Here is a 26562-nt window from a genome sequence, read left to right on the forward strand (position 1 = left end):
GCCAAAGCCCGGGCTCTTCCCACTGAGCCACGCTGCTTCTCGACAGCGCTTGGCACAGAGTGAGCGCTTAACGAACACCATTATCATCACTGATTCCCACACCCCAGTGACAGTCTGGACGCTCATCCTTCAATCTGATCAAGCCCCTATGAAACTTTTGGGGTCGTGAGCGGCACAGCCCCCCGCCACCCCCGACCCCCGCTCTGGTGGTGAGGGTCCCTCGCCCTGGTGAATGGCATTTGGGGAAACAACAACTGCCTGCTTGCCCTGCCCACCCGCTTCCTGGTTCTGCCATCTCCCGCCTTAGCTAGGGTACGGAATTCCCGTCCAGTTTTACCCGGAGAGGGCCGGGGGTAGGAGGGCGGGCTGGGAGCCGGGAAACCTGGGTTCTAGACCCAAGGCCGCCGTTGTGTGTGACCTCGGGCTAAGCATGGCTCAGTGGAAAGAGCCCGGGCTTTGGAGTCAGAGCTCACCTCCTCCAGGAGGCCTTCCCAGACTGAGCCCCCTCCTTCCTCTCCCCCTCGTCCCCCTCTCCATCCCCACTGTCTTACCTCCTTCCCTTCCCCACAGCACCTGGATATATGGATATATGTTTGGACATATTTATTACTCTATTTTACTTGTACATATCTATTCTATTTTATTAGTATGTTTGGTTTTGTTCTCTGTCTCCCCCTTCTAGACTGTGAGCGCACTGTTGGGTCTCTATATGTTGCCAACTTGTACGTCCCAAGCACTTAGTACAGTGCTCTGCATACAGTAAGCGCTCAATAAATACGATTGATGATGATGATGATGATGACCGTCTCTATATGTTGCCAACTTGTACGTCCCAAGCGCTTAATAGAGTGCTCTGCACACAGTAAGTGCTCAATAAATACGATTGATTGATCTATTCTATTTATTTTATTTTGTTAATCGGTTTGGTTTTGTTCTCTGTCTCCCCCTTCTAGACTGTGAGCCCACTGTCGGGTAGGGACTGTCTCTATATGTTGCCAACTTGTACTTCCCAAGCGCTTAGTCCAGTGCTCTGCACACAGTAAGCGCTCAATAAATACGATTGATTGATTGATGGGTTCAAATCCCGGCTCTGCCGCTGGCCAGCTGTGTGACTTTGGGCAAGTGGCTTCACTTCTCTGTGCCCCCGTTACCTCATCTGGGGGATGAAGACTGTGAGCCTCCCGTGGGACAACCTGGTCACCTTGTAACCTCCCCAGCGCTCAGAACGGTGCTTTGCACATGGTAAATTCAATCGTATTTATTGAGCGCTGTGTGCAGAGCACCGTACCAAGCGCTTGGGAAGTCCAAGTTGGCAACATGTAGAGACGGTCCCTACCCAACAGCAGGCTCACGGTCTAGAAAATAATAAATGCCATCATTATTACTATTACTGAGTAGGACGAAGCTTTCCTTCCCCCCGCATGCCGATCCCAGCCAACCCTGGCTCGGGTCTCCGGGGGGGGACCCGTGACTTGAGGATCAGTCTAGCCGGAGCCGGAGAGAATTTTATTTTCAGCAGCATAGAAGAGGGAGACCTTTCTCGCCTCAGCGACAACGCGGTCACAGGCCACGGCAGGGCCCGCAGTGGGCCTCGGGCGGGGGCTACAGGCCACAAAAGGGAGAAGCCACAGCGTGGAGCGTGATGGAGAAAAGCCAGGGGCCACAACAGGGAGCGAGGCAGGCACGGGCGACATCCTAACGCCCTGGCCTTTGCCACGCTACGGGTCTCAACGGGATGCAATCGGGGGCTCCCAACCCTTTCCCAGCCCCTCAGGCCCACCCCCGCCGAGAAGGAAAGCCGTGAGGAGCAGCGCCGCCTCTCCCCGGTCCCAGACCTCACCCCCGCACAGACGACATGGGGCCAGAGAGCTGAGATCGGCGGGGGTGTGTGTGCATGTTCCACGCAGATGGAGGAGGGGGAGGTGGGGGAGCAGGGGCAGGAGGGTCCCTAGTAGGGGATGTCGTTCTGGTAATACTGGATCATGTCGTAGGTGCGACTCCTGGAAGGGGGAAAGAGAGGAGGCTCAGCGGGGCCGGGGGCGGAGGGGCGGTGGGGTAGTGGGGGGCGGAGGCGCGGCGGCCCACCTGTTGCTGAGGAAACAGCTCTGAATGATCTTCATGATGAAACTGGCCGCGTCCCGCTCTGTCATGTTGGGGCTGAACCTGTGCCTGGAGACCAAGACGTGGGTGTGGGTGGCCCCCCGCCTCCAGGAGTCCCAACGGTAATAACACTCGTCAGCGCTTACTACGTGCCGAGCCCTGTTCTAAGCCCTGGGGTAGATACAAGGTGATCAGCTTGTCCCTCTGCGGGCTCACAGTCTTAATCCCCATTTTCCAGATGAGGGAACTGGGGCCCAGAGACGTGACGTGACTCTACTTATTTATTTATTTATTTTACTTGTACGCATCTATTCTATTTATTTTATTTTGTTGGTATGTTTGGTTCTGTTCTCTGTCTCCCCCTTTTAGACTGTGAGCCCACTGTTGGGTAGGGACTGTCTCTATGTGTTGCCAATTTGTACTTCCCAAGCGCTTAGTACAGTGCTCTGCACATAGTAAGCGCTCAATAAATACGATTGATTGATTGATTGATATAAGGTGATCAGGTTGTCCCCCGGCGGGCTCACAGTCTTAATCCCCATTTTCCAGATGAGGGAACTGGGGCCCAGAGACGTGACGTGACTCTATTTATTTATTTATTTATTTTACTTGTACGTATCTATTCTATTTATTTTATTTTGTTAGTATGTTTGGTTTTGTTGTCTCCCCCTTTTAGACTGTGAGCCCACTGTTGGGTAGGGACCGTCTCCATATGTTGCCAACTTGGACTTCCCAAGCACTTAGTACAGTGCTCTGCACACCGTAAGCGCTCAATAAATACGAATGATTGATTGATTGCAGCCCCTTTCCTTTCTGTTGCCCAAAGTCACACAGCTGACAATTGGCGGAGCCGGGATTTGAACCCACGACCTCCGACTCCAAAGCCTGTGCTCTTTCTGGTAGTACCTCTATATATGTATATATGTTCGTACTTATTTATTACTCTATTTTATTTGTACATATTTATTCTATTTATTTCATTTTGTTAATATGTTTTGTTTTGTTCTCTTTCTCCCCCTTCTAGACTGTGAGCCCGCTGGTGGGTAGGGACCGTCTCTATATGTTGCCGACTTGGACTTCCCAAGCGCTTAGTACAGTGCTCTGCACACAGTAAGCGCTCAATAAATACGAGTGAATGAATGAGTAATAATGTTGGTATCTGTTAAGCGCTTACTATGTGCCAAGCACTGTTCTAAGCGCCGCGGGGGATACAAGGTCGTCGAGGTTGTCCCACGTGGGGCTCACAGTCTTAATCTTGTCTCCCCCTTTTAGACTTTGAGCCTGCTGTTGGGTACGGACTGTCTCTATATGTTGCCAACTTGGACTTCCCAAGCGCTTAGTACAGTGCTCTGCCCACAGTAAGCGCTCAATAAATACGATTGATTGATTGATTGATTAATCCCCATTTTCCAGATGAGGGAACTGAGGCCCAGAGAAGTGAAGTGACTTGCCCAAACTCACACAGTTGACAGGTGGCGGAGCCGGGATTAGAATCCATGGGAGTTGGCAACAACGTGTCCTGCGGGCTCTGGGCTCGGCCCTCCTCCAGGAGGACTCGGCCCCCGGCTCTCTGGCGGGGCGGGAGGTCTGCCCCGCTCCCAAGGGGAGGTGGGGGTAGGGATCCCTATTTATTTATTTTATTTCTACAGAGTTATTCTATTTATTTTATTTTGTTAATATGTTTTGTTTAGTTCTCTGTCTCCCCCTTCTAGACTGTGAGCCCGCTGCTGGGTAGGGACCGTCTCTAGATGTTGCCGACTTGGACTTCCCAAGCGCTTAGTACAGTGCTCTGCACACAGTAAGCGCTCAATAGATACGATTGAATGAATGAATGAATGGATGAATCCCTATATGGACCCTTCACCCACATCCTGCCGCCGGCCCAGGACGCCCTGCCTCCTCAAATCTGCCAGACAATGTCTCCCCCTCCTTCAAGGCCTTACTGAAGGCCCATCTTCATGAGAAGCAGCGTGGCTCAGTGGAAAGAGCCCGGGCTTTGGAGTCAGAGGTCATGGGTTCAAATCCTTATCGGCTGTGTGACTTTGGGCAAGTCACTTCACTTCTCTGTGCCTCAGTTACCTCATCTGGAAAATGGGGATTAAGACTGTGAGCCCCCCGTGGGACAACCTGATCACCTTGTATCCCTCCCCAGCGCTTAGAACAGTGCTTTGCACATAGTAAGCGCCTTAATAAATGCCATCATTATTATTATTATCCTGAGTCCACCAACGGTCAGCTGTGTGACTCTGGGCAAGTCACTTCTCTGCGCCTCAGTGACCTCATCTGTAAAATGGGGATGAAGACTGTGCGCCCACCGTGGGACAACCTGATCACCTTGTAACCTCCCCAGTGCTTAGAACGGTGCTTTGCACATAGTAAGCGCTTAATAAATGCCATCATCATCATCATTATCTCCTCCCAGACTAAGCCCCCCTTTCCTCATCTCCCACTCCTCTGTACGCTGCCCTCCGCTCTTTTTGGTTTTTTATCAATCAATCAATCCTATTTATTGAGCGCTATGTGCAGAGCACTGTACTAAGCGCTCTTCCCCCGGCTCCCAGCTCCAAAGCACCGATGTACCTATCTGTCATGTTATTTACCGGTGCTGTAGCCCGTCTCCCCCCGCCCTAGACCGAGAACTCGTTGTGGGCAGGGAACGTCACCGTTTTATCGCTTTACTGCCCTTCCCCAAGCGCTCTGCACACGGTAAGCGCTCGATAAATACGGCCGAATGAACGGATGAGCTCCCCGCCGTCTGCTGCTCCCCAAGCCACGTACTTGAGCAGCTTGATGGTCTGTCCCCGGAAGCAGGGCAGCCCCGTGTCCAGCATCAGGGTGACCAGGGACACCACGGCGTCCATGTAGGGCCTGTAAGGCATCGGGCAGAGCCCGCTCTGACTCGGCCCCTCCGTCTCCCGCCCGGGATCTACAAGAGACCCTCGCTCCGGTGAATCCCGGGATTCCCGGGAGGTAGGGAAGGGGGGCAGGCCAACCCCGGGGTCTCCCGGTCCCCCTCCCTACCGCTGACGTCCGAGCGGCTGCCTGGCCCCAGCTGGGTCACCACAGGCCCGGCAGCGAGGCCGGCTCGGCGGGGTCCGGCTGCTGACCCGAGGCGGTCGGCGCGCCAGGGTCCGACAGCGCGGATGGCTCAGAGGTCAGAGATGTGGGGCCCAACGGCGTGCCCGGCTGCCGACGGCGCGGCCGGGGCCGCGGCCGGACTCACCGGACGGCCAGGTAGCCGCGGACACACATTTCCATGAACCACTTGAAGGGGGTGGCCTCCATCTTGCCCCCCATGATCATCACCATCTCGTCCGTCAGCTTGATGTCTGGCTCCCAGCCCAGGTTGCCGCCGGGCGAGCTCTCGAACATGAAGCCAAAATCTGCGGGACGCCGAGGACAGAGAGCGCCAGGGCTGCGAGCGGCTCCCACGCCCGCCCCGGCCCCCCGCGGCCCCCCGGACCCCTCACACCAGGCGGTGGATTGGGAGGGCGGGAACCCCGCCGTCCGACTGCCAGGCCGCCGCGGACGCCTCCGCAAGTGCCCGTCCTCGGCGCAAGGGAACGGGACGGGACCCTGGGTCAGCCGGCAGCCGGGCCCGGGGGGCCGAAGGCCGAGGGACTGACCGATGTGGATGATGTGGCCTTTCTTGTCCAGCATGATGTTGCCGTTGTGCCGGTCTTTGATCTGGAGCAGGAAGAGCAGGAGGCTGTAGGCGGCCATGCTGCGGATGAAGTTGTAGCGAGCCTGGAGGACGGGAAGCGGTCGTTCCATTGCGGTATTTGAGAAGCGCTTACTACGTGCCAGGCACTGTCCTAAGTGCTGGGGTGGGCACGGCGGACCCGGTTCCTGTCCCGGTTGGGATTCACATTCTCAATTCCCTTTTCCCTTCCCTTTTGGGGAAGCCCAGTGGAAAGAGACTGGGCTTTGGAGTCAGAGGTCGTGGCTTCAAATCCCAGCTCTGCCACTTAATAATAATAATAGTGGCATTTATTAAGCACTTACTATGTGCAAAGCACTGTTCTAAGCGCTGGGGCAGATATGGCGGACTCAGTCCCTGCCCCGCTTGGGACTCACATTCTCAATTCCCTTTTCCCTTCCCTTTTGGGGAAGTCCAGTGGAAAGAGCCCGGGCTTTGGAGTCAGAGGTCGTGGGTTCAAATCCCAGCTCCGCCACTTAATAATAATAATAATAATAATAATGGCATTTATTAAGCGCTATGTGCAAAGCACTGTTCTAAGCACTAGGGCGGATACGGCGGACTCGGTCCCTGCCCCGCTTGGGACTCACATTCTCAATTCCCTTTTCCCTTCCCTTTTGGGGAAGCAGCGTGGCCCAGTGGAAAGAGCCCGGGCTTTGGAGTCAGAGGTTGTGGCTTCAAATCCCAGCTCCGCCACTTAATAATAATAATAATAGTGGCATTTATTAAGCACTTACTATGTGCAAAGCACTGTTCTAAGCGCTGGGGTGGATACGCCGGACTCGGTCCCTGCCCCGCTTGGGACTCACATTCTCAATTCCCTTTTCCCTTCCCTTTTGGGGAAGCAGCGTGGCCCAGTGGAAAGAGCCCGGGCTTTGGAGTCAGAGGTCGTGGGTTCAAATCCCAGCTCCGCCACTTAATAATAATAATAATAATAATAATAATAATAATAATAATAATAATAATAATGACATTTATTAAGTGCTTACTATGTGCAAAGTACTGTTCTAAGTGCTGAGAAGGTTACAAGGTGATGAGGTTGTCCCACAGGGGGCTCACAGTCTTAATCCCCATTTTACAGATAAGGTCACTGGGGCCCAGAGAATAATAACAATAATAATAATGACAGCATTTATTAAGCGCTTACTATGTGCAAAGCACTATTCTAAGCGCTAGGAAGGTTACAAGGTGATGAGGTTGTCCCACAGGGGGCTCACAGTGTTCATCCCCATTTTACAGATGAGGGAACCGGGGCCCAGAGAAGTGAAGTGACTTGCCCAAAGTCACAGAGCTGACAATTGGTGGACCTCTGACTCCAAAGCCTGGGCTCCTTCCACTGAGCCACGCTGCTTCTCAACAGTGCTTTGCACATAGTAAGCGCTTAACAAATGCCATAATAATAATAACGATGGCATTTGTTAAGCGCTTACTGTGTGCAAAGCACTGTTCTAAGCCCTGGAGAGGTTACAAGGTGATCGGGTTGTCCCACGGGGGGCTCACAGTGTTAATCACTGAGGCCCAGAGAAGTGAATAATAATAATAATAATAATAATGGCATTTATTAAGCGCTTACTATGTGCAAAGAACTGTTCTAAGCACTGGGGAGTTTACAAAGTGATCAGGTTGTCCCACGTGGGGCTCACAGTCTTAATCCCCATTTTACAGATGAGGGAACCGGGGCCCAGAGAAGTGAAGTGACTTGCCCAAAGTCACACAGCTGACAATTGGCGGAGCCAGGATTGGAACCCATGACCTCTGACTCCAAAGCCCGGGCTCCTTCCACTGAGCCACGCTGTTTCTCAACAGTGCTTTGCACATAGTAAGTGCTTAACAAATGCCATAATAATAATAATAATGATGGCATTTGTTAAGCGCTTACTGTGTGCAAAGCACTGTTCTAAGCCCTGGAGAGGTTACAAGGTGATCGGGTTGTCCCACGGGGGGCTCATAGTGTTAATCACTGAGGCCCAGAGAAGTGAATAATAATAATAATAATAATAATGGCATTTATTAAGCACTTACTATGTGCAAAGAACTGTTCTAAGCACTGGGGAGTTTACAAAGTGATCAGGTTGTCCCACGTGGGGCTCACAGTCTTAATCCCCATTTTACAGATGAGGGAACTGAGGCCCAGGGAAGTGACTACTTGCCCAAAGTCACACAGCTGACAAGTGGAGGAGCCGGGATTGGAACCGATGACCTCTGACTCCAAAGCCCGGGCTCTTCCCACTGAGCCACGCCGCTTCACGCTGGTGACACTGGGATCGGAACCTGAGCAGATTCCCTGGAGCTGGGCACGGTCCTAGCTATTCCCAACCCCTCCGGTCCCAACCCACTGCCCAGGACCCGCCTCGGGCCACCTCCGGCCCGCGAGTGGCCACTACCTGCTGGAAGGCGAGGGAGGACTCGTCGCCGTACTGCCGGGTGAAGTAGTCGTACATGCCGAAGTCCGTCTGCCTGCCCAGCTGGTCCCGGGACGTGCAGTCGGGGATGCATTCGATCACGCCGCACTGGGGGCCGGGAAGGAGGGACGGAGGGGCTGAGGGAGGACGGGGGAGCCCCACCGCTCGCCCGGAGTTGGGGGGCATCCGGGCCTCCGGGGGTCCGCCCCGCGCCCGTCCCCTTGACCTACCCCGGGGGCGGTGGCCACGACCCGGTAGGGAAAGACGAAAAGGTCCAGGCCCACCAGCTGGAAGATGTTTTTGAAGAGGTCGATGATCTGCAGGGCCAGCATGTCCTGGGGAAGAAGCGTTCCCACGTCACCCGCGGGCGACTGGATTCGGCGGGAAGAGGGGGCCGCCGGGCTCCCACGGTCCACCAGACGCCCGGAGCGGCCGTCCAAGCTTCCAAGAGGCTTTTTTTTTCCCGATTAGGCCTTGGATTCCCCCCCTCCCGTGCGTCCCCCACGCTCCCGCCATTCACCCCTCATCACTTCTGTCCTATCCGCAACTTATCTGAATGCCTGTCTCCCCCACTAGACTGTCAGCTCCTTGTGGGTGGGGGACGTGTCCAAAACGCTGTCGTACTGTCCACTCAGGAGCGCTTAGTACAGTGCCCTAATATACCACCGATTGTCCGCCCTCCCACCCTGGGCCTGGGACGTGTCCGTCGCCAGCGGTCAGGGGTTGGGGAGGGCGGCGGACGTATTAATAATGATAATAATAATGACGGTGGCATTTGTTATGCACTTACTGTGTGCCAGGCACTGTGATCCCCCCGTGACCACCTTGTAACTTCCCCAGCACTTAGAACGGTGCTTTGCACATAGTAAGCGCTTAATAAATGCCATCGTTATTATTACTATTATTCTCTGGGCCTCAGTTCCCTCATCTGTAAAATGGGGATTAAGACTGTGAGCCCCCCGTGACCACCTTGTAACCTCCCTAGCGCTTAGAACAGTGCTTGCACATAGTCAGCGCTTAATAAATGCCATCATTATTATTATTATTAATAAATACAACTGAATGAATGAATGATGATGACATTTATAAATGCCATTATTATTATTATTATTATTAATAATAATAATAAGAAATACAACTGAATGAATGAATGATGATGACATTTATTAAGCGCTGACTATGTGCAAAGCACTGTTCTAAGCGCTGGGGAGGTTACAAGGTAATCAGGTTTTCCCACGTGGGGGCTCGCAGTCTTAATCCATATTTTCCAGATAAGGGAACTGAGGCCCAGAGAATTGACGTGACTTGTCCAAAGTCACACAGCTGACAGTAAGTGCTCAATAAATACGACTGATTGATTGATTGATTGCTTGACAGTTGGCCGAGCCGGGATTTGAGCCCATGACTTCGGACTCTCCCATGTCTCCCATGTCTCTCCCATCCTAAAAAAACCCTCTCTTGACCCCACCTCACCTTCTAGTTATCGTCCCATATCCCTCCTACCATTCCTTTCCAAACTCCTTGAACGAGTTGTCTACACGCGCTGCCTAGAATTCCTCAACAACAACTCTCTCCTCGACCCCCTCCAGTCTGGCTTCCGTCCCCTTCATTCCACGGAAACTGCGCTCTCAAAGGTCACCAGTGACCTCCTGCTTGCCAAATCCAAGGGCTCATACTCTATCCTAATCCTCCTCGACCTCTCAGCTACCTTTGACACTGTGGACCACCCCCTTCTCCTCAACACGCTATCTGACCTTGGCTTCACAGACTCCGTCCTCTCCTGGTTCTCCCCTTATCTCTCCGGTCGTTCTTTCTCAGTCTCTTTTGCAGGCTCCTCCTCCCCCTCCCATCCTCTTACTGTGGGGGTTCCCCAAGGTTCAGTGCTTGGTCCCCTTCTGTTCTCAATATACACTCACTCCCTTGGTGACCTCATTCGCTCCCACGGCTTCAACTATCATCTCTACGCTGACGACACCCAGATCTCCATCTCTGCCCCTGCTCTCTCCCCCTCCCTCCAGGCTCGCATCTCCTCCTGCCTTCAGGACATCTCCATCTGGATGTCCGCCCGCCACCTAAAGCTCAACATGTCGAAGACTGAGCTCCTTGTCTTCCCTCCCAAACCTTGTCCTCTCCCTGACTTTCCCATCTCTGTTGACGGCACTACCATCCTTTCCGTCTCACAAGCCCGCAACCTTGGTGTCATCCTCGACTCCGCTCTCTCATTCACCCCTCACATCCAAGCCGTCACCAAAACCTGCCGGTCTCAGCTCCGCAACATTGCCAAGATCCGCCCTTTTCTCTCCATCCAAACTGCTACCCTGCTCATTCAAGCTCTCATCCTATCCCGTCTGGACTACTGCACTAGCCTTCTCTCTGATCTCCCATCCTCGTGTCTCTCTCCACTTCAATCCATACTTCATGCTGCTGCCCGGATTATCTTTGTCCAGAAACGCTCTGGACATATTACTCCCCTCCTCAAAAACCTCCAATGGCTACCGATCAATCTGCGCATCAGGCAGAAACTCCTCACCCTGGGCTTCAAGGCTGTCCATCCCCTCGCCCCCTCCTACCTCACCTCCCTTCTCTCCTTCTACTGCCCAGCCCGCACCCTCCGCTCCTCCACCGCTAATCTCCTCACTGTACCTCGCTCTCGCCTGTCCCGCCGTCGACCCCCGGCCCACGTCCTCCCCCGGGCCTGGAATGCCCTCCCTCTGCCCATCCGCCAAGCTAGCTCTCTTCCTCCCTTCAAGGCCCTGCTGAGAGCTCACTTCCTCCAGGAGGCCTTCCCAGACTGAGCCCCTTCTTTCCTCTCCCCCTCGTCCCCCTCTCCATCCCCCCGCCTTACCTCCTTCCCTTCCCCACAGCACCTGTATATATGTATATATGGTTGTACATATTTATTACTCTATTTATTTATTTATTTTACTTGTACATTTCTAGCCTACTTATTTTTGTATGTTTGGTATGTTTGGTTCTGTTCTCTGTCTCCCCCTTTTAGACTGTGAGCCCACTGTTGGGCAGGGACTGTCTCTATGTGATGCCAATTTGTACTTCCCAAGCGCTTAGTACAGTGCTCTGCACATAGTAAGCGCTCAATAAATACGATTGATTGATTGATTGTCTCCCCCTTTTAGACTGTGAGCCCACTGTTGGGTAGGGACTGTCTCTATGTGATGCCAATTTGTACTTCCCAAGCGCTTAGTACAGTGCTCTGCACATAGTAAGCGCTCAATAAATACGATTGATTGATTGATTGATTGATTGACTCCAAAGCCCGGGCTCTTTCCACCGAGCCATGCTGCTTTATGCATATAGAGACTGTTCCCCCTCTGTCTCCCCCTTCCTTCCTCTCCCCCTCGTCCCCCTCTCCATCCCCCCCTTCTTACCTCCTTCCCTTCCCCACAGCACCTGGATATACGTATATATGTTGGTACATATTTATTACTCTATTTATTGATTTATTTATTTCACTTGTTCATATCTATTCTATTTATTTTATTCTGTTAGTACGTTTGGTTTTGTTCTCTGTCTCCCCCTTTTAGACTGTGAGCCCACTGCCGGGTAGGGACCGTCTCTATATGTTGCCAATTTGTACTTCCCAAGCGCTTAGTCCAGTGCTCTGCACATAGTAAGCGCTCAATAAATACGATTGATGATGATGATGATGTCTCCCCCTTTTTTCTCTGTCTCCCCCTTCTAGACTGTGAGCCCCCTGTTGGGTAGGGACCGTCTCTAGATGTTGCCAACTTGGACTTCCCAAGCGCTTAGTCCGGTGCCCTGCACACAGTAAGCGCTCAATAAATACGATCGATTGACTGACTGATCTCAAGAGCCGGGGTCCCAGAGCGCGTGCCAGCCCCGCCGGCGGGCACGGGGTCCCACCTGCCGACAGTCATCGCCCACTTTGAAGATGGCGGCCTGCCAGCAGATCCTCCTGCCATCCTCGTTCCGCTCTTCGTTGGCATCGGCCCCGTCCGAGCCGCAGCGTAGCCCTGGGGGCGGCGAGGCCGAGCCCGGTCAGCCACGGGGCCCGCCGCCTCGGGGTCGGGGCCACCCCGGGGTCGCCACCCAACCCAAATGGCTTCCCGGGAACTGGGGGGACACGGACAAGGACCCCCGCCCCCGGCCCATCCCGGTCCGCCGCCCACCAGGACGGGAAAACGGCCGCCCACGTTTTCCGGGCCGGATTCCCAAGGGACCCTCACTGACCCTCCTTCTCCAGCTCGCTGACGCCGCAGCGCTTCACCTTGAACTTGGCCAGGTACGGGGCTTTCGCGGCGCTGGAACGAGAAGAGGGGGGGTCTTTCAGTTTGCTTTACGGCATTTGCGGAGCGCTTACTATGTGCCAGGAAGGATATTTATTTTGTTTGCTTAATATGTTTTGTTTTGTTGTCTGTATATACAACAAAAAATATGTTTGTACATATTATTTATTTTACTTGTACATATCTATTCTATTTATTTTATTTTGTTAGTATGTTTGGTTTTTTTTTTCTCTGTCTCCCCCTTTTAGACTGTGAACCCAATGTTGGGTAGGGACTGTCTCTATATGTTGCCAATTTGTACTTCCCAAGCGCTTGGTACAGTGCTCTGCACATGGTAAGCGCTCAATAAATATGATTGATTGATTGATTGATTGTCTGTCTCCCCCTTTTAGACTGTGAGCCTGCTGTTGGGTAGGGACCGTCTCTATACGTTGCCAATTTGTACTTCCCAAGCGCTTAGTACAGTGCTCTGCACACAGTAAGCGCTCAATAGATACGATTGAATGAATAATAATAATAATAATAATAATAATGATGGCATTTGTGCCAGGAATAATAATAACAATAATGATGATGGCATTTCTTAAGCGCTTACTATGTGCAGAGCACTGTTCTAAGCGCTGGGGGGAGATACAAGGTGATCAGGTTGTCCCACGGGGGGCTCACAGTCTTAATCCCCATTTTCCAGATGAGGTCACTGAGGCTCAGAGAAGTTAAGTGACTTGCCCAAGGTCATACAGCAGACATGTGGCGGAGCTGGGATTCGAACCCATGACCTCTGGCTCCAAAGCCCGGGCTCGTTCCACTGAGCCACGCTGCTTCCCCCACTAAGCGCTGGGGGAGATGCAAGGTTGGACACGGTCCGTGGCCCACGTGGGGCTCACAGTCCTAATCCCCATTTTACGGATGAGGGGACTGAGGCCCAGAGGTGAAGTGACTTGCCCTAAGTCCCGCAGAGCAGACAAGCGGTGGAGCCGGGATTCGGACCCGGGTCCTTCTAACTTCCAGGCCCGGGATCTAACCGCTAGGCGGAGAGAAGCAGCGTGGTTCAGTGGAAAGAGTCTGGGCTTTGGAGTCAGAGGTCATGGGTTCAAATCCAGGCTCCGCCAATTGTCAGCTGTGTGACTTTGGGCAAGTCACTTAACTTCTTTGTGCCTCAGTTCCCTCATCTGTAAAATGGGGATGAAGACTGTGAGCCCCCCGTGGGACAACCTGATCATCCTGTAACCTCCCCAGCACTTAGAACAGTGCTTTGCACATAGTAAGCGCTTAATAAATGCCATTATTATTATTATTATTTGGAGTCAGAGGTCATGGGGTCAAATCCAGGCTCCGCCAATTGTCAGCTGTGTGATTTTGGGCAAGTCACTTCTCTGGGCCTCAGTTCCCTCATCTGTAAAATGGGGATTAAGACTGGGAGCCCCCCATGGGACAACCTGATCACCTTGTAACCTCCCCAGAGCTTAGAACAGTGCTTTGCACATAGTAAGCACTTAATGAATGCCATTATTATCATTATTATTTGGAGTCAGAGGTCATGGGTTCAAATCCAGGCTCCGCCAATTGTCAGCTGTGTGGCTTTGGGCAAGTCACTTCTCTATGCCTCTGTTACCTCATCTGTAAAATGGGAATTAAGACTGTGAGCCCCCCGTGGGACATCACCTTGTTACCTCCCCGGTGCTTAGAACACTGCTTTGCACATAGTAAGCGCTTAATGAATGCCATTATTATTATTATTATTATTTGGAGTCAGAGGTCATGGGGTCAAATCCCGGCTCCGCCAATTGTCAGCTGTGTGACTTTGGGCAAGTCACTTCTCTGTGCCTCTGTTACCTCGTCTGTAAAATGGGAATTAAGACTGTGAGCCCCCCATGGGCCAACCTGATCACCCTGTAACCTCCCCAGCGCTTAGAACAGTGCTTTGCACAGAGTAAGCGCTTAATAAAGGCTATCGTTATTATCATTTTTAGGCCCCACCGCTTTCCCAGCATGGCAGGGAGCTGGAGGTGGTGGTGGTCACCCAGGGGAACCCCGTGGTGGCTGCCAACTTGTACTTCCCAAGCGCTCTGCACACAGTAAACGTTCAATAAGTCCGACTGATGAGGAGGAGGGAGAGTCGCGGGTGCGAGAGAGCCGCCCGTTACCTCTGCATGGGTGTCCCCGACTTGTAATCGATGTCCAGCACGATCGCCTCGGGGTTGCTGGGTAAGTAGCACCCTGGGGAGGGGGCGGCGGGCCGGTCACCGCGCGGAGCCGGGCCGCCTCCTCCTCGCCACGGGGATGAGCGTCCGGCCGGGGCCCGGGAACACCGTCACCGGGGACCGGCTCCTCGCGGGCCGTGGCGGGGGTTGGCGACGGTGGGTGACGGGCCCCTTGGGCGGAGCGAGGGGGGAGAGGGGGCCCGGGCGAGCCCCCCGGGGACGGGCAGCGAGCGGTCACTTACCCGGCTGCACCTTGACCTCCGACAGCGCACTCAAACACGCCTTCTTCCGCTCGTCACCTTTGGGGTAAGGCCTGGCCCGCGCGGCGGACGGCACGACTCAGCCCGGCCGCGGCCTGCCCCCCGCCCGCCCCGTCCGTCCCCGCCGTCCCCCCCCGCGGGCCCCGGGCCGGCTCCGGGGGGCTCCCGGCGGCTCACTTGATGATGGCCGACACGTTGGTGATCTTGTTGAAGAAGTCGAACTCTCGCTGGTAGAACTCCTTGGCCGGGCCGGACAGGGAGCTGGTGATGTCTTCCACCAGCTGCTCCAGCAGTTCCCCGATGTCGGCTGAGGGCGGGATCGGGACGGGATCCGGGGCGTGGGCCGGGGGACCGTGCCCACTCCGCCCCGTCCTCCCCAGCTCACCCCCTCTGACCTCCTCCACGCTCTCAACCTCCCACCTTTCACCCCCCGCGGGACAACCTGATCACCTTGTACCCCCCCCCGGCGCTTAGAACAGTGCTTTGCCCATAGTAAGCGCTTAATAAAATGCCATTATTATCGTTATTATTTCACTGACACCTTTCCCCCCACGCTTGCAACTCCCCAACCCTCCATCTCCACCGGGAATCAAATCAAATCAATCGCATTTATTGAGCGCTTACTGTGTGCAGAGCACTGTACTAAGCGCTTGGGAAGTCCAAGTTGGCAACATATAGAGACCGTCCCTATCCAACAGCGGGCTCACAGTCTAAAAAGCCTTCCCCAATTGACCTGATATTCCATCCCATCAGCCACCCTAAGCACTGTCGTGCGTAGACGATTAGAACGGTGCTTTGCACATAGTAAGCGCTTAATAAATGCCATCATTATTATTATTTATTTATCTGCTCAGTAGAGTGCCTCGCATAAGATAAGCACTTAGAACAGTGCTTTGCACATAGTAAGCGCTTAATAAATGCTATCATTATTATTATTATTTATTTATCCGCTCGAGTGCATAAGATAAGCCCTTAGAACAGTGCTTTGCACATAGTAAGCGCTTAACAAACGCCATCACTATCATTATTATTTATCTGCTCAATGGAGTGCCTCGCACAAGATAAGCACTTAGAACAGTGCTTTGCACATAGTAAGCACTTAACAAACACCATCATTATTATTAATATTTATTTATCTGCTCAGTAGAGTCCCTCGCATAAGATAAGCACTTGGAACAGTGTTTTGCACATAGTAGGCGCTTAACAAACGCCATCATTATCATTATTATTTATTTATCTGCTCAGTAGAGTGCCTCGTATAAGATAAGCACTTAGAACAGTACTTTGCACATAGTAAGTGCTTAACAAACACCATCATTATTATTACTATTTATTTATCTGCTCAGTAGAGTGTCTCGCATATGATAAGCACTTGGAACAGTGCTTTGCACATAGTAATCGCTTAACAAACGCCATCATTATTATTATTATTTATTTATCTGCTCAGTAGAGTGCCTCGCATAAGATAAGCACTTAGAACAGTGCTTTGCACATAGTAAGCACTTAACAAATGCCATCATTATTATTATTTATTTATCTGCTCAGTAGAGTGCCTCGCATAAGATAAGCACTGAGAACAGTGCTTTGCACATAGTAAGCGCTTAATAAATGCCATCATTATTTATTTATCTGCTCAGTAGAGTGCCTCACATAAGATACGCACTTGGAACAGTGCTTTGCACATAGTCAGCGCTTAACAAACACCATCATTATTATTATTATTTATTTATCTGCTCAGTAGAGTGCCTTGCATAAGATAAGCACGTAGAACAGTGCTTTGCACATAGTAAGCGCTTAACAAATGCCATCATTATTATTATTATTTATTTATCTGCTCAGTAGAGTGCCTCGCATAAGATAAGCACTTAGAACAGTGCTTTGCACATAGTAAGCGCTTAACAAACGCCATCATTGTTATTATTATTTATTTATCTGCTCAGTAGAGTGCCTCGCATAAGATAAGCACTTGGAACAGTGCTTTGCACATAGTAATCGCTTAACAAACGCCATCATTATTATTATTATTTATCTGCTCAGTAGAGTGCCTCACATAAGATAAGCACTTAGAACAGTGCTTTGCACATAGTAAGCGCTTAACAAATGCCATCATTATTATTATTTATTTATCTGCTCAATAGAGTGCCTCGCATAAGATAAGCACGTAGAACAGTGCTTTGCACATAGTAAGCGCTTAACAAATGCCATCATTATTATTATTTATTTATCTGCTCAGTAGAGTGCCTCGCATAAGCACTTAGAACAGTGCTTTGCACATAGTAAGCGCTTAACAAACACCATCATTGTTATTATTATTTATTTATCTGCTCAGTAGAGTGCCTCGCATAAGATAAGCACGTAGAACAGTGCTTTGCACATAGTAAGCGCTTAACAAATGCCATCATTATTATTATAAGCACTCAGTAGAGGCTACTGATTGGCATGTGGCTATTCTCTTGAACTCCTCTCTTTCAAGACGGAGGAACGGGCCAATTTTCAGCTACTGTCTCTCCCCAGACTGCGATTCCCTGAGGGCGGGAACAGGATATTTTCCTACTTAATAATAATAACTTGTACTTCCCAAGCGCTTAGTACAGTGCTCTGCACACAGTAAGCGCTCAATAAATATGATTGATTGATTGATGATTAAGCACTTACTATGTGCAAAGCGCTGTTCTAAGTGCTGGGGGGGATACAAGGTGACTGTGAGCCCACTGTTGGGTAGGGACTGTCTTGATATGTTGCCAACTTGTACTTCCCAAGCGCTTAGTACAGTGCTCTGCACACAGTAAGCACTCAATAAATACGATTGATTGATTGATTGATTAAGCGCTTACTATGTGCAAAGCGCTGCTCTAAGCGCTGGGGCGGATACAAGGTGACTGTGAGCCCACTGTTGGGTAGGGACCGTCTCTATATGTTGCCAACTTGTACTTCCCAAGCGCTTAGTCCAGTGCTCTGCACACAGTAAGTGCTCAATAAATACGATTGATTGGTTGATTGATTGATCGATCAGGTTGTCCCACATAATAATTATATCAGACACGATCCCTGTCCCATCTGGGGCTCACAGTCTAACGGGGCAGAAGAACAGGTTATCGAACCCTTATGTTACAGAGGAGGAAACTGAGGCATACAGAAGTTAAGTGACCCGCCCAAGGTCACACATGGCGGCGCTGGGATTAGAACCCAGGGCTCCTAACTCCCACACTCGGCGACGAACCGGGCAAAAAATTCAATTAAAATGGGAAGCAGCGAGGCGGAGTGGCTAGAGCCCAGGACTGGGAGTTAGAAAGTTATGGGTTCTGATCCCGGGTTCGCCATTTGTCTGCTGTGTGGCCTTGGGCAAGTCACTTCACCTCTCCGTGCCTCAGTTACCTCATCTGTAAAATGGGGATTAAGACTGTGACCCCACAGCGTTTAAGTACCTATCTGTAACTGATTTAACTGTACTGATGTCTGTCACTCCCCATCTAGACTGCAAGCTCATTTTGGGGAGGGAATGTGTCGGTTTATTGTTGTACTCATTCATTCAATCGTATTTATTGAGCGCTTACTGTGTGCAGAGCACTGGACTAAGCGCTTGGGAAGTACAAGGTGGCAGTTATACTGCACTGTCATTCATTCATTCATTGAATCGTATTTATTGAGCGCTTACTGTGCGCAGAGCACTGGACTAAGCGCTTGGGAAGTACAAGGTGGCAAGGTGGCAGTTATACTGCACTCTCATTCATTCATTCACTGAATGAATTCACTGTCTCTATATGTTGCCAATTTGTACTTCCCAAGCGCTTAGTACAGTGCTCTGCACATAGTAAGCGCTCAATAAATACGATTGATGATGATGATGATGATGAATCGTATTTATTGAGCGCTTACTGTGCGCAGAGCACTGGACTAAGCACTTGGGAAGTACAAGGTGGCAAGTTGGCAGTTATACTGCACTCTCATTCATTCATTCATTGAATCGTATTTACTGAGCGCTTACTGTGTGCAGAGCACTGGACTAAGCACTTGGGAAGTACAAATCGGCAACATATAGGGACGGCCCCTACCCAACAAATCAATGGATTTGAACCCATGACCTCTGACTCCAAAGACCGGGCTTTTCCCACTGAGCCGCACTGCTTCTCTACAGCGCCTGGCACATAGTAAGCGCTTAACGAATACCATAAAGAAAAGGGGGTTACTGGCAAAAATACTACTTCAGATTTCCTCTTCCCTCCGGGCCAGGGGGTGGGGACTTGGGGTCCAACAGGGTCAACTCTAGGCTGTAACCTGTTTATCGTCCCCTCACAGGCCCTTAGTACAGTGCTCTGCACCCAGTAAGCGCTCAATAAATACGACTGAATCATCTGAGTTCACAGGAGCTTAATGTCCTGTTCCTCCTTTGGCTTTTTTCCTTGGGGCCTTTAAGTACCTGATTGGAAATGATTAAAGATTCCTTCCGAGAGGCTGTTGGATTTTGCTTGATTTATGCTCAGCGGGCATCGTTGTACGTATTTACTATTCTGTTTATTTTATTTTATTAATCAATCAATCGTATTTATTGAGCGCTCACTGTGTGCAGAGCACTGTACTAAGCGCTTGGGAAGTCCAAGTTGGCAACATCTAGAGACGGTCCCTACCCGACAGCGGGCTCACAGTCTAGAAGGGGGAGACAGACAACAAAACCGAACATGTAAACAAAATAAAATAGAATATGTACAAGTAAAATAGAGTAATAAATATGTACAAACATATATACATATATACAGGTGCTGTGGGGAAGAGAAGGAGGTAAAATCTGTTTTGTTGTCTGTCTCCCCACTCTAGACTGTGAGCTCGCTGTTGGGTAGGGACCGTCTCTATATGTTGCCAGCTTGTACTTCCCAAGCGCTTAGTACAGTGCTCTGCACCCAGTAAGCGCTCAATAAATACGACTGAATGAGTGAATGAATCTGAAAAACCAGCGGTGGGGAAAACCCAGTCGTCGGGGAAGGCCGGGGGGACACTCACGGTCTTTCTGGTGCCCCTCTTCATCCAGGAAGATGTTGGTCTTCATATTCCAGATGAACTGGTGCGCCAGGAGCTGGGACTTGGAGGCCGCCCAAAGGATGTACTCACGAACGTAACCCATCTGCAACCGCAGGACGGCGCAGACTCGAACCTGCCACCCGCCCCGGACGCGGGGGCCGGCGCAGTCAAACGCGTCAGGACGGGGGACGGGGCAGAATCGAACTTGACAGACCCAGAGTCAAACCCATCAGTTTGGACTGATGCATCAGGAGAAGCAGCGTGGCTAATAATAATAATAATAATAATGTGGGCATTTGTTAAGCGCTTACTATGTGCAAAGCACTGTTCTAAGCGCTGCGGGGGGGGATACAGAGTGATCAGGTTGTCCCGTGTGGGGCTCACAGTCTTAATCCCCATTTTACAGATGAGGTAACTGAGGCTCAGAGAAGTGAAGTAACTTGCCCAAGGTCCCACAGCAGACATGGGGCGGAGCTGGGATTCGAACCCATGACCTCGGACTCCAAAGCCCGGGCTCTTTCCACTGAGCCACGCTGCTTCTCAATGGCTGCTCATGGCTCAATGGAGTCATGGTGTCGGTAATGACGGCTCAGACTCCGGACTGCCGGCCCGCTGGCAGATCTGAACTGTGTGGGGAGAGCCACTACCCTGACCCGGTCCAGCCCGGGTCACCCAGCGGCTGCGATGGAGCCTGGGTGAATGCTCCAGCGCTTAGAACAGTGCTTTGCACATAGTAAGCGCTTAACAAATGCCACCATTATTATTATTATCACCGCAAATTCTGGGGAAGGCCGGGAGGCACGCATCCGGCCGGCCTTCAGTGAGGCTCAGGGGACTGATGAGAAGAAGAATAACCCGCCGTCGACCCTCGGCCCACGTCATCCCCCTGGCCTGGAATACCCTCCCTTCCCACATCCCCCAAGCTAGCTCTCTTCCTCCCTTCAAGGACTTACTGAGAGCTCATCTCCTCCAGGAGGCCTTCCCACACTGAGCCCCCTCCTTCCTCTCCCCCTCTTCCCCCTCCCATCCCACCCGCCTTACCTCCTTCCCCTCCCCACAGCACCTGTATATATGTATATATGTTTGTACCTATTTATTACTCTATTTATTTTACTTGTACATATTTATTCTATTTATTTTATTTTGTTAATATGTTTTGTTTTGCTGTCTGTCTCCCCCTTCTAGACTGTGAGCCCGCTGTTGCGTAGGGACCGTCTCTAAATGTTGCCGACTTGGACTCCAGAGCGCTTAGTACAGTGCTCTGCACACAGTAAGTGCTCAATAAATACGACTGAATGAATGAATAACCACTGAGGTATTTGTTAAGTTCTTACTAGCTTTAATTCTATTTCTAGCTTTAATTCTATTTGTTCTGGCGATTTTGACCCGTCTACATGTTTTGTTTTGTTGTCTGTCTCCCCCTTCTAGACTGGGAGCCCGTTGTTGGGTAGGAACCGTCTCTATATGTTGCCGACTTGTTCTTCCCAAGCGCTTAGTACAGTGCTCCGCACACAGTAAGCGCTCAATAAATACGACTGAATGAATGAATGAATGAATGTCAACAGTTGTTCTAACGATTGGGATAGACACGAGAAGCAGCGTGGCTCAGTGGAAAGAGCCCGGGCTTGGGAGTCAGAGGTCGTGGGTTCTACTCCCGGCTCCGCCACTTGTCAGCTGTGCGACTTTGGGCAAGTCACCTCACTTCTCGGTGCCTCAGTTACCTCATCTGTAAAATGGCGATTAAGATTGTGAGCCCCATGTGGGACAATCTGATAACCCTGTATCTACCCCGGTGCTTAGAACAATGCTTGGCACATGGAAAGAGCTTAACAAATTCCATTATTATTATTATCATTATAAGATAATCAGATCCCATGTGGGGTTCCCAGTCTAAGTAGGAGGAAGAACAGGTAAAAATAATAATAATAATGGTGGCATTTGTTAAGTGCTTACTATGTTCGTGCCTAAGCACTGTTCTAAGCGCTGGGGGAGATACAAGGTGACCAGGCTGTCCCACGTGGGGCTCACAGTTTTCATCCCCATTTTACAGATGAGGGAACTGAGCCCCAGAGACGTGAAGTGACTTGCCCAAGGTCACCCAGCTGACAAGTGGCGGAGCCGGGATTAGAACCCACGACCTCTGACTCCCAAGCCCAGGCTCTTTCCACTAAGCCATGCTGCTCATGCTGCTTCTCTAAAGGTGGGCAATCTGCAAAGTGGGTAATGAATCCCCACTTTGCAGATGGGGAAACTGAGGCCCAGAGGAGTGAAGTGAGTTGCCCACAGTCACAGTGCAGACACGTGGCGGAGCCGGGATTAGAACCCAGGTCCTCGGATTCCCAAACCCAGGCTCTTTCCACTAGGCCAAAGTGCTCCCCTAGCAGAATCCCCAAATCCTCGGGGGCAGCCCTGCCTCTGGATGGATGATAATAATAATAATGATGGCATTTGTTAAGCGCTTACTATGTGCGAAGCAGTGTTCTAAGCGCTGGGGGGGGTACAAGGTGATCAGGTTGTCCCACGTGGGGCTCACAGTCTTAATCCCCATTTTACAGATGAGGAAACTGAGGCCCAGAAATTTAAGTGACTTGTCCAAAGTCACACAGCTGACAAGCGGCGGAGCCGGGATTTGAACCCATGACCTCTGACTCCCAAGCCCGGGCTCTTTCCACTGAGCCATGCTGCTTCTCTGGCCGAGCGACCGACTGCCCAGGGCAGCGGGCGAGGGACCGGTGCCCCGGACCCGAGTGTCTGTCACCTTCACCTTTATCAGAGAAGCAGCGTGGCTCCATGGAAAAAGCCCGGGCTTTGGAGTCAGAGGTCATGGGTTCGAATCCCGGCTCCGCCACATGTCTGCTGTGTGACCTTGGGCAAGTCACTTAACTTCTCGGAGCCTCAGTTACCTCAGCTGTAAAATGGGGATGATGACTGTGAGCCCCACACGGGACAACCTGATCACCTTGTATTCCCCCTGCACTTAGAACAGTGCTTTGCATGTAGTAAGCGTTTAACAAATGCTATTATACTTTTAGACTGTGAGCCCACTGTTGGGTAGGGACTGTCTCTATATGCTGCCAATTTGTACTTCCCAAGCGCTTAGTACAGTGCTCTGCACATACTAAGCGCTCAATAAATACGATTGATGATGCTGATTTACCTTGTCGTATCTGAGAGCCTGGACGATCTGGGGGATGTAGAACAGAATGGCCTCCTGGAAGACAAGGAGAAGCAGGAGGCTCCTTGGGGGTCAAGGAGCAAACCCGGCCAAGGCCCTCGGGTTCCCGGGTCCGCTGATGGCCTCAGTTTCCCTCCCCCGGCTCCCAACCCGGCGTGCCCCTCGGCCGTGGGGGCGGGACGGGGGTCTCACCGGCGGGAAGGACCGCAGGACTTTGACGCCGTACTGTGCCGTGAGCGGGTGGGGCGGGTACATGCTGGAGAAATAGGAGAGGCCGGTCGGGGGGTCCGTGGGCGCCCAGCAGAGAACGTGGCTGAGCTCGGGGGCGTCGGCGTCGATGGTGTGCCAAGTAACCAGGTACTGCCAACAGAGCGGGTCTCAGGGGGAGGCCGGGGGGCAGGCGCCAGGCCGGCGGTCCCTCGGCTCCGTTCCCGACACCCCCCCTACCTTGATCGCTTCGGGCACGTCGCTCACGGCTCCGGGGTCCAGGCGGACCAGGCGGGTCACCTCGGCCCCGATGGCTTCGGTGTTCTTGAATCTGCGGGGAGGGGCCGCGTGGCTTCTTGTCCCACTCCTTTCCGCCCGCCCTTGCGCTCTCGGGACGGGCCCCCTTCGTCCACCCCTCCCTCGGCTCCACGGGCCTTACGTCTGTATGGATACAGTGCTTGGCACATAGTGAGCACTTGACAGAGAAGCAGCGTGGCTTAGTGGCAAGAGCCCGGGCTTGGGAGTTCATGGGTTCGAATCCCGGCTCCGAAAATTGTCAGCTGTGTGACTTTGGGCACGTCACTTCACTTATCTGTGCCTCAGTTACCTCATCTGTAAAATGGGGATTAACTGTGAGACCCCCGTGGGACAACCTGATCTCCTTGTAAGCTCCCCAGCGCTTAGAGAACAGTGCTTTGCCCACAGTAAGTGCTTAATAAATGCCATGATTACTTCTCTGGGCCCTAGTTCCCTCATCTGGAAAATGGGTATTAAGACTGTGAGCCCCCCGTGGACAACCTGATCTCCTTGTAACCTCCCCAGCGCTTAGAGAACAGTGCTTTGCCCATAGTAAGTACTTAATAAATGCCATCATTACTTCTCTGGGCCCCAGTTCCCTCATCTGGAAAATGGGGATTAAGACTGTGAGCCCCCCGTGGGACAACCTGATCGCCTTGTAACCTCCCCAGCGCTTAGAACAGTGCTTTGCCCATAGTAAGCGCTTAATAAATGCCATCATTACTTCTCTGGGCCCCAGTTCCCTCAGCTGGAAAACGGGGATTAAGACTGTGAGCCCCCCGTGGGACAACCTGATCTCCTTGTAAGCTCCCCAGCGCTTAGAGAACAGTGCTTTGCCCACAGTAAGTACTTAATAAATTCCATGATCACTTCTCTGGGCCCCAGTTCCCTCATCTGGAAAATGGGGATTAAGACTGTGAGCCCCCCGTGGGACAACCTGATCTCCTTGTAACCTCCCCAGCGCTTAGAGAACAGTGCTTTGCCCATAGTAAGCGCTTAATAAATGCCATCATTACTTCTCTGGGCCCCAGTTGCCTCATCTGGAAAATGGGGATGAAGACTGTGAGCCCCCCGTGGGACAACCTGATCACCTTGTAACCTCCCCAGCGCTTAGAACTTTGCTCATAGTAAGTGCTTAATAAATGCCATCATTATTATTAATGTCTGTCTCTCCCTCTAGACTGCGAGCTCCGTGTGGGCAGGGAACGCGTCGGTTTATTGTTGTACTGCACACTCCCAAGCGCTCAGTAGGGTGCTCTGCACACACAATAAATAGCGATTGAGAGATGGGGGCAGGGGGAGAGCATAAGCGGTGGAGAGAAGAAGCCACGGCTGGGCCCCGGGGAGGATGCTCTATTTATTTTATTTTGTTAGTATGTTTGGTTTTGTTCTCTATCTCCCCCTTTTAGACTGTGAGCCCACTGTTGGGTAGGGACCGTCTCTAGATGTTGCCAACTTGGACTTCCCAAGCGCTTAGTCCAGTGCTGTGCACACAGTAAGCACTCAATAAATACGGCTGATTGATTGATGATCTATTTATTTTATTTTGTTAGTACGTTTGGTTTTGTTCTCTGTCTCCCCCTTTTAGACTGTGAGGCCGCTGTTGGGTAGGGACCGTCTCTCTGTGTTGCCAACTTGGACTTCCCAAGAGCTTAGTCCAGTGCTCTGCACACAGTAAGCGCTCAATAAATATGATTGATTGATTGATGATCTATTTATTTTATTTTGTTAGTATGTTTGGTTTTGTTCTCTGTCTCCCCCTTTTAGCCTGTGAGCCCGCTGTTGGGTAACGACCATCTCTATGTGTTGCCAACTTGGACTTCCCAAGCGCTTAGTCCAGTGCTCTGCACACAGTAAGTGCTCAATAAATACGATTGATGGATTGATTGATGCCCAGCCCCGCGTCCCTACCTGGAGGGCAGCTGCACGGCCAGGTGGGGAGAGATGGTCCAGGCCAAGTTAACATTGTCCTTCCACTGCTTCTCGCTCAGGCTGAGGTACTTGGACCGCCAGTTGGCCACGCTGCTCTCCCCCGTCTGATCCAGCTCCAGCTCCGGGGCCGACAGCGGGTTGTACCACGTGATCAGCCGCTCGATCTCCGTGGCCTGCGGGCGATGGGCGAGCCCGTTGCCACCCCCTCTCCGGCCCGCCCGCCCGCCCCCGCGCTCCCTCCGGACCCCTCACCAGCAGGGACAAGAGCAACGTCCGCCTCTTCATGTAGTACTTGTGGAGCTGCGTGCCTCGGTTGGTCTTCTTCGACAGGCCTGGGCAGGGAATACGTCCGTTAGTGTGTTGCACCCTCCCGGGCGCTTAGGACAATTCTCTGCTCACAATAATCTCTCTGATCTCTCTGATCTCCCATCCTTGTGTCTCTCTCCACTTCAATCCATACTTCATGCTGCTGCCCGGATTATCTTTGTCCAGAAACGCTCTGGGCATATCACTCCCCTCCTCAAAAATCTCCAGTGGCTACCAATCAATCTGCACATCAGGCAGAAACTCCTCACCCTGGGCTTCAAGGCTGTCCATCACCTCGCCCCCTCCTACCTCACCTCCCTTCTCTCCTTCTACAGCCCAGTCCTCACCCTCCGCTCCTCCGCCGCTTATCTCCTCACCGTACCTCGCTCTCGCCTGTCCCTCCATCGACCCCCGGCCCACGTCCTCCCCCGGGCCTGGAATGCCCCCAATCCCTCTGCCCCTCCGCCAAGCTTGCTCTCTTCCTCCCTTCAAGGCCCTGCTGAGAGCTCACCTCCTCCAGGAGGCCTTCCCAGACTGAGCCCCTTCCTTCCTCTCCCCCTCGTCCCCCTCTCCATCCCCCCATCTTACCTCCCTCCCTTCCCCACAGCACCTGTATATATGTATATATGTTTGTACATATTTTTTTTACACTATTTATTTAATTTATTTGTACATATCTATTCTATTTATTTTATTTTGTTAGT

General features: G+C 51.8%; 1 protein-coding gene across 1 annotated transcript in view; it reads right to left on the reverse strand.

The window, feature by feature from the left end:
* Positions 1 to 1488: 1488 nt before the first annotated feature.
* The window catches only part of PI4KA (phosphatidylinositol 4-kinase alpha), a 142251-nt gene continuing 117177 nt past the window's right edge, over positions 1489 to 26562 (reverse strand). Inside the window, exons 38-55 of the mRNA XM_038762294.1 lie at positions 25805 to 25884; positions 25532 to 25725; positions 23564 to 23654; positions 23309 to 23476; positions 23099 to 23152; positions 19924 to 20044; positions 15106 to 15235; positions 14911 to 14981; positions 14612 to 14684; positions 12412 to 12482; positions 12085 to 12194; positions 8433 to 8537; positions 8185 to 8310; positions 5727 to 5847; positions 5324 to 5483; positions 4879 to 4968; positions 2086 to 2169; positions 1489 to 2000 (exon numbers count right to left, since the gene is read on the reverse strand). Of these exons, the coding sequence (XP_038618222.1) occupies positions 1949 to 2000; positions 2086 to 2169; positions 4879 to 4968; positions 5324 to 5483; positions 5727 to 5847; positions 8185 to 8310; positions 8433 to 8537; positions 12085 to 12194; positions 12412 to 12482; positions 14612 to 14684; positions 14911 to 14981; positions 15106 to 15235; positions 19924 to 20044; positions 23099 to 23152; positions 23309 to 23476; positions 23564 to 23654; positions 25532 to 25725; positions 25805 to 25884 (1901 nt within the window). The 3' untranslated portion in view covers positions 1489 to 1948. The remainder of the gene's footprint in view (positions 2001 to 2085; positions 2170 to 4878; positions 4969 to 5323; positions 5484 to 5726; positions 5848 to 8184; positions 8311 to 8432; positions 8538 to 12084; positions 12195 to 12411; positions 12483 to 14611; positions 14685 to 14910; positions 14982 to 15105; positions 15236 to 19923; positions 20045 to 23098; positions 23153 to 23308; positions 23477 to 23563; positions 23655 to 25531; positions 25726 to 25804; positions 25885 to 26562) is intronic.

The sequence above is a fragment of the Tachyglossus aculeatus genome, chromosome 21, assembly GCF_015852505.1.
Source record: "Tachyglossus aculeatus isolate mTacAcu1 chromosome 21, mTacAcu1.pri, whole genome shotgun sequence".
Lineage (NCBI taxonomy): Eukaryota > Metazoa > Chordata > Mammalia > Monotremata > Tachyglossidae > Tachyglossus > Tachyglossus aculeatus.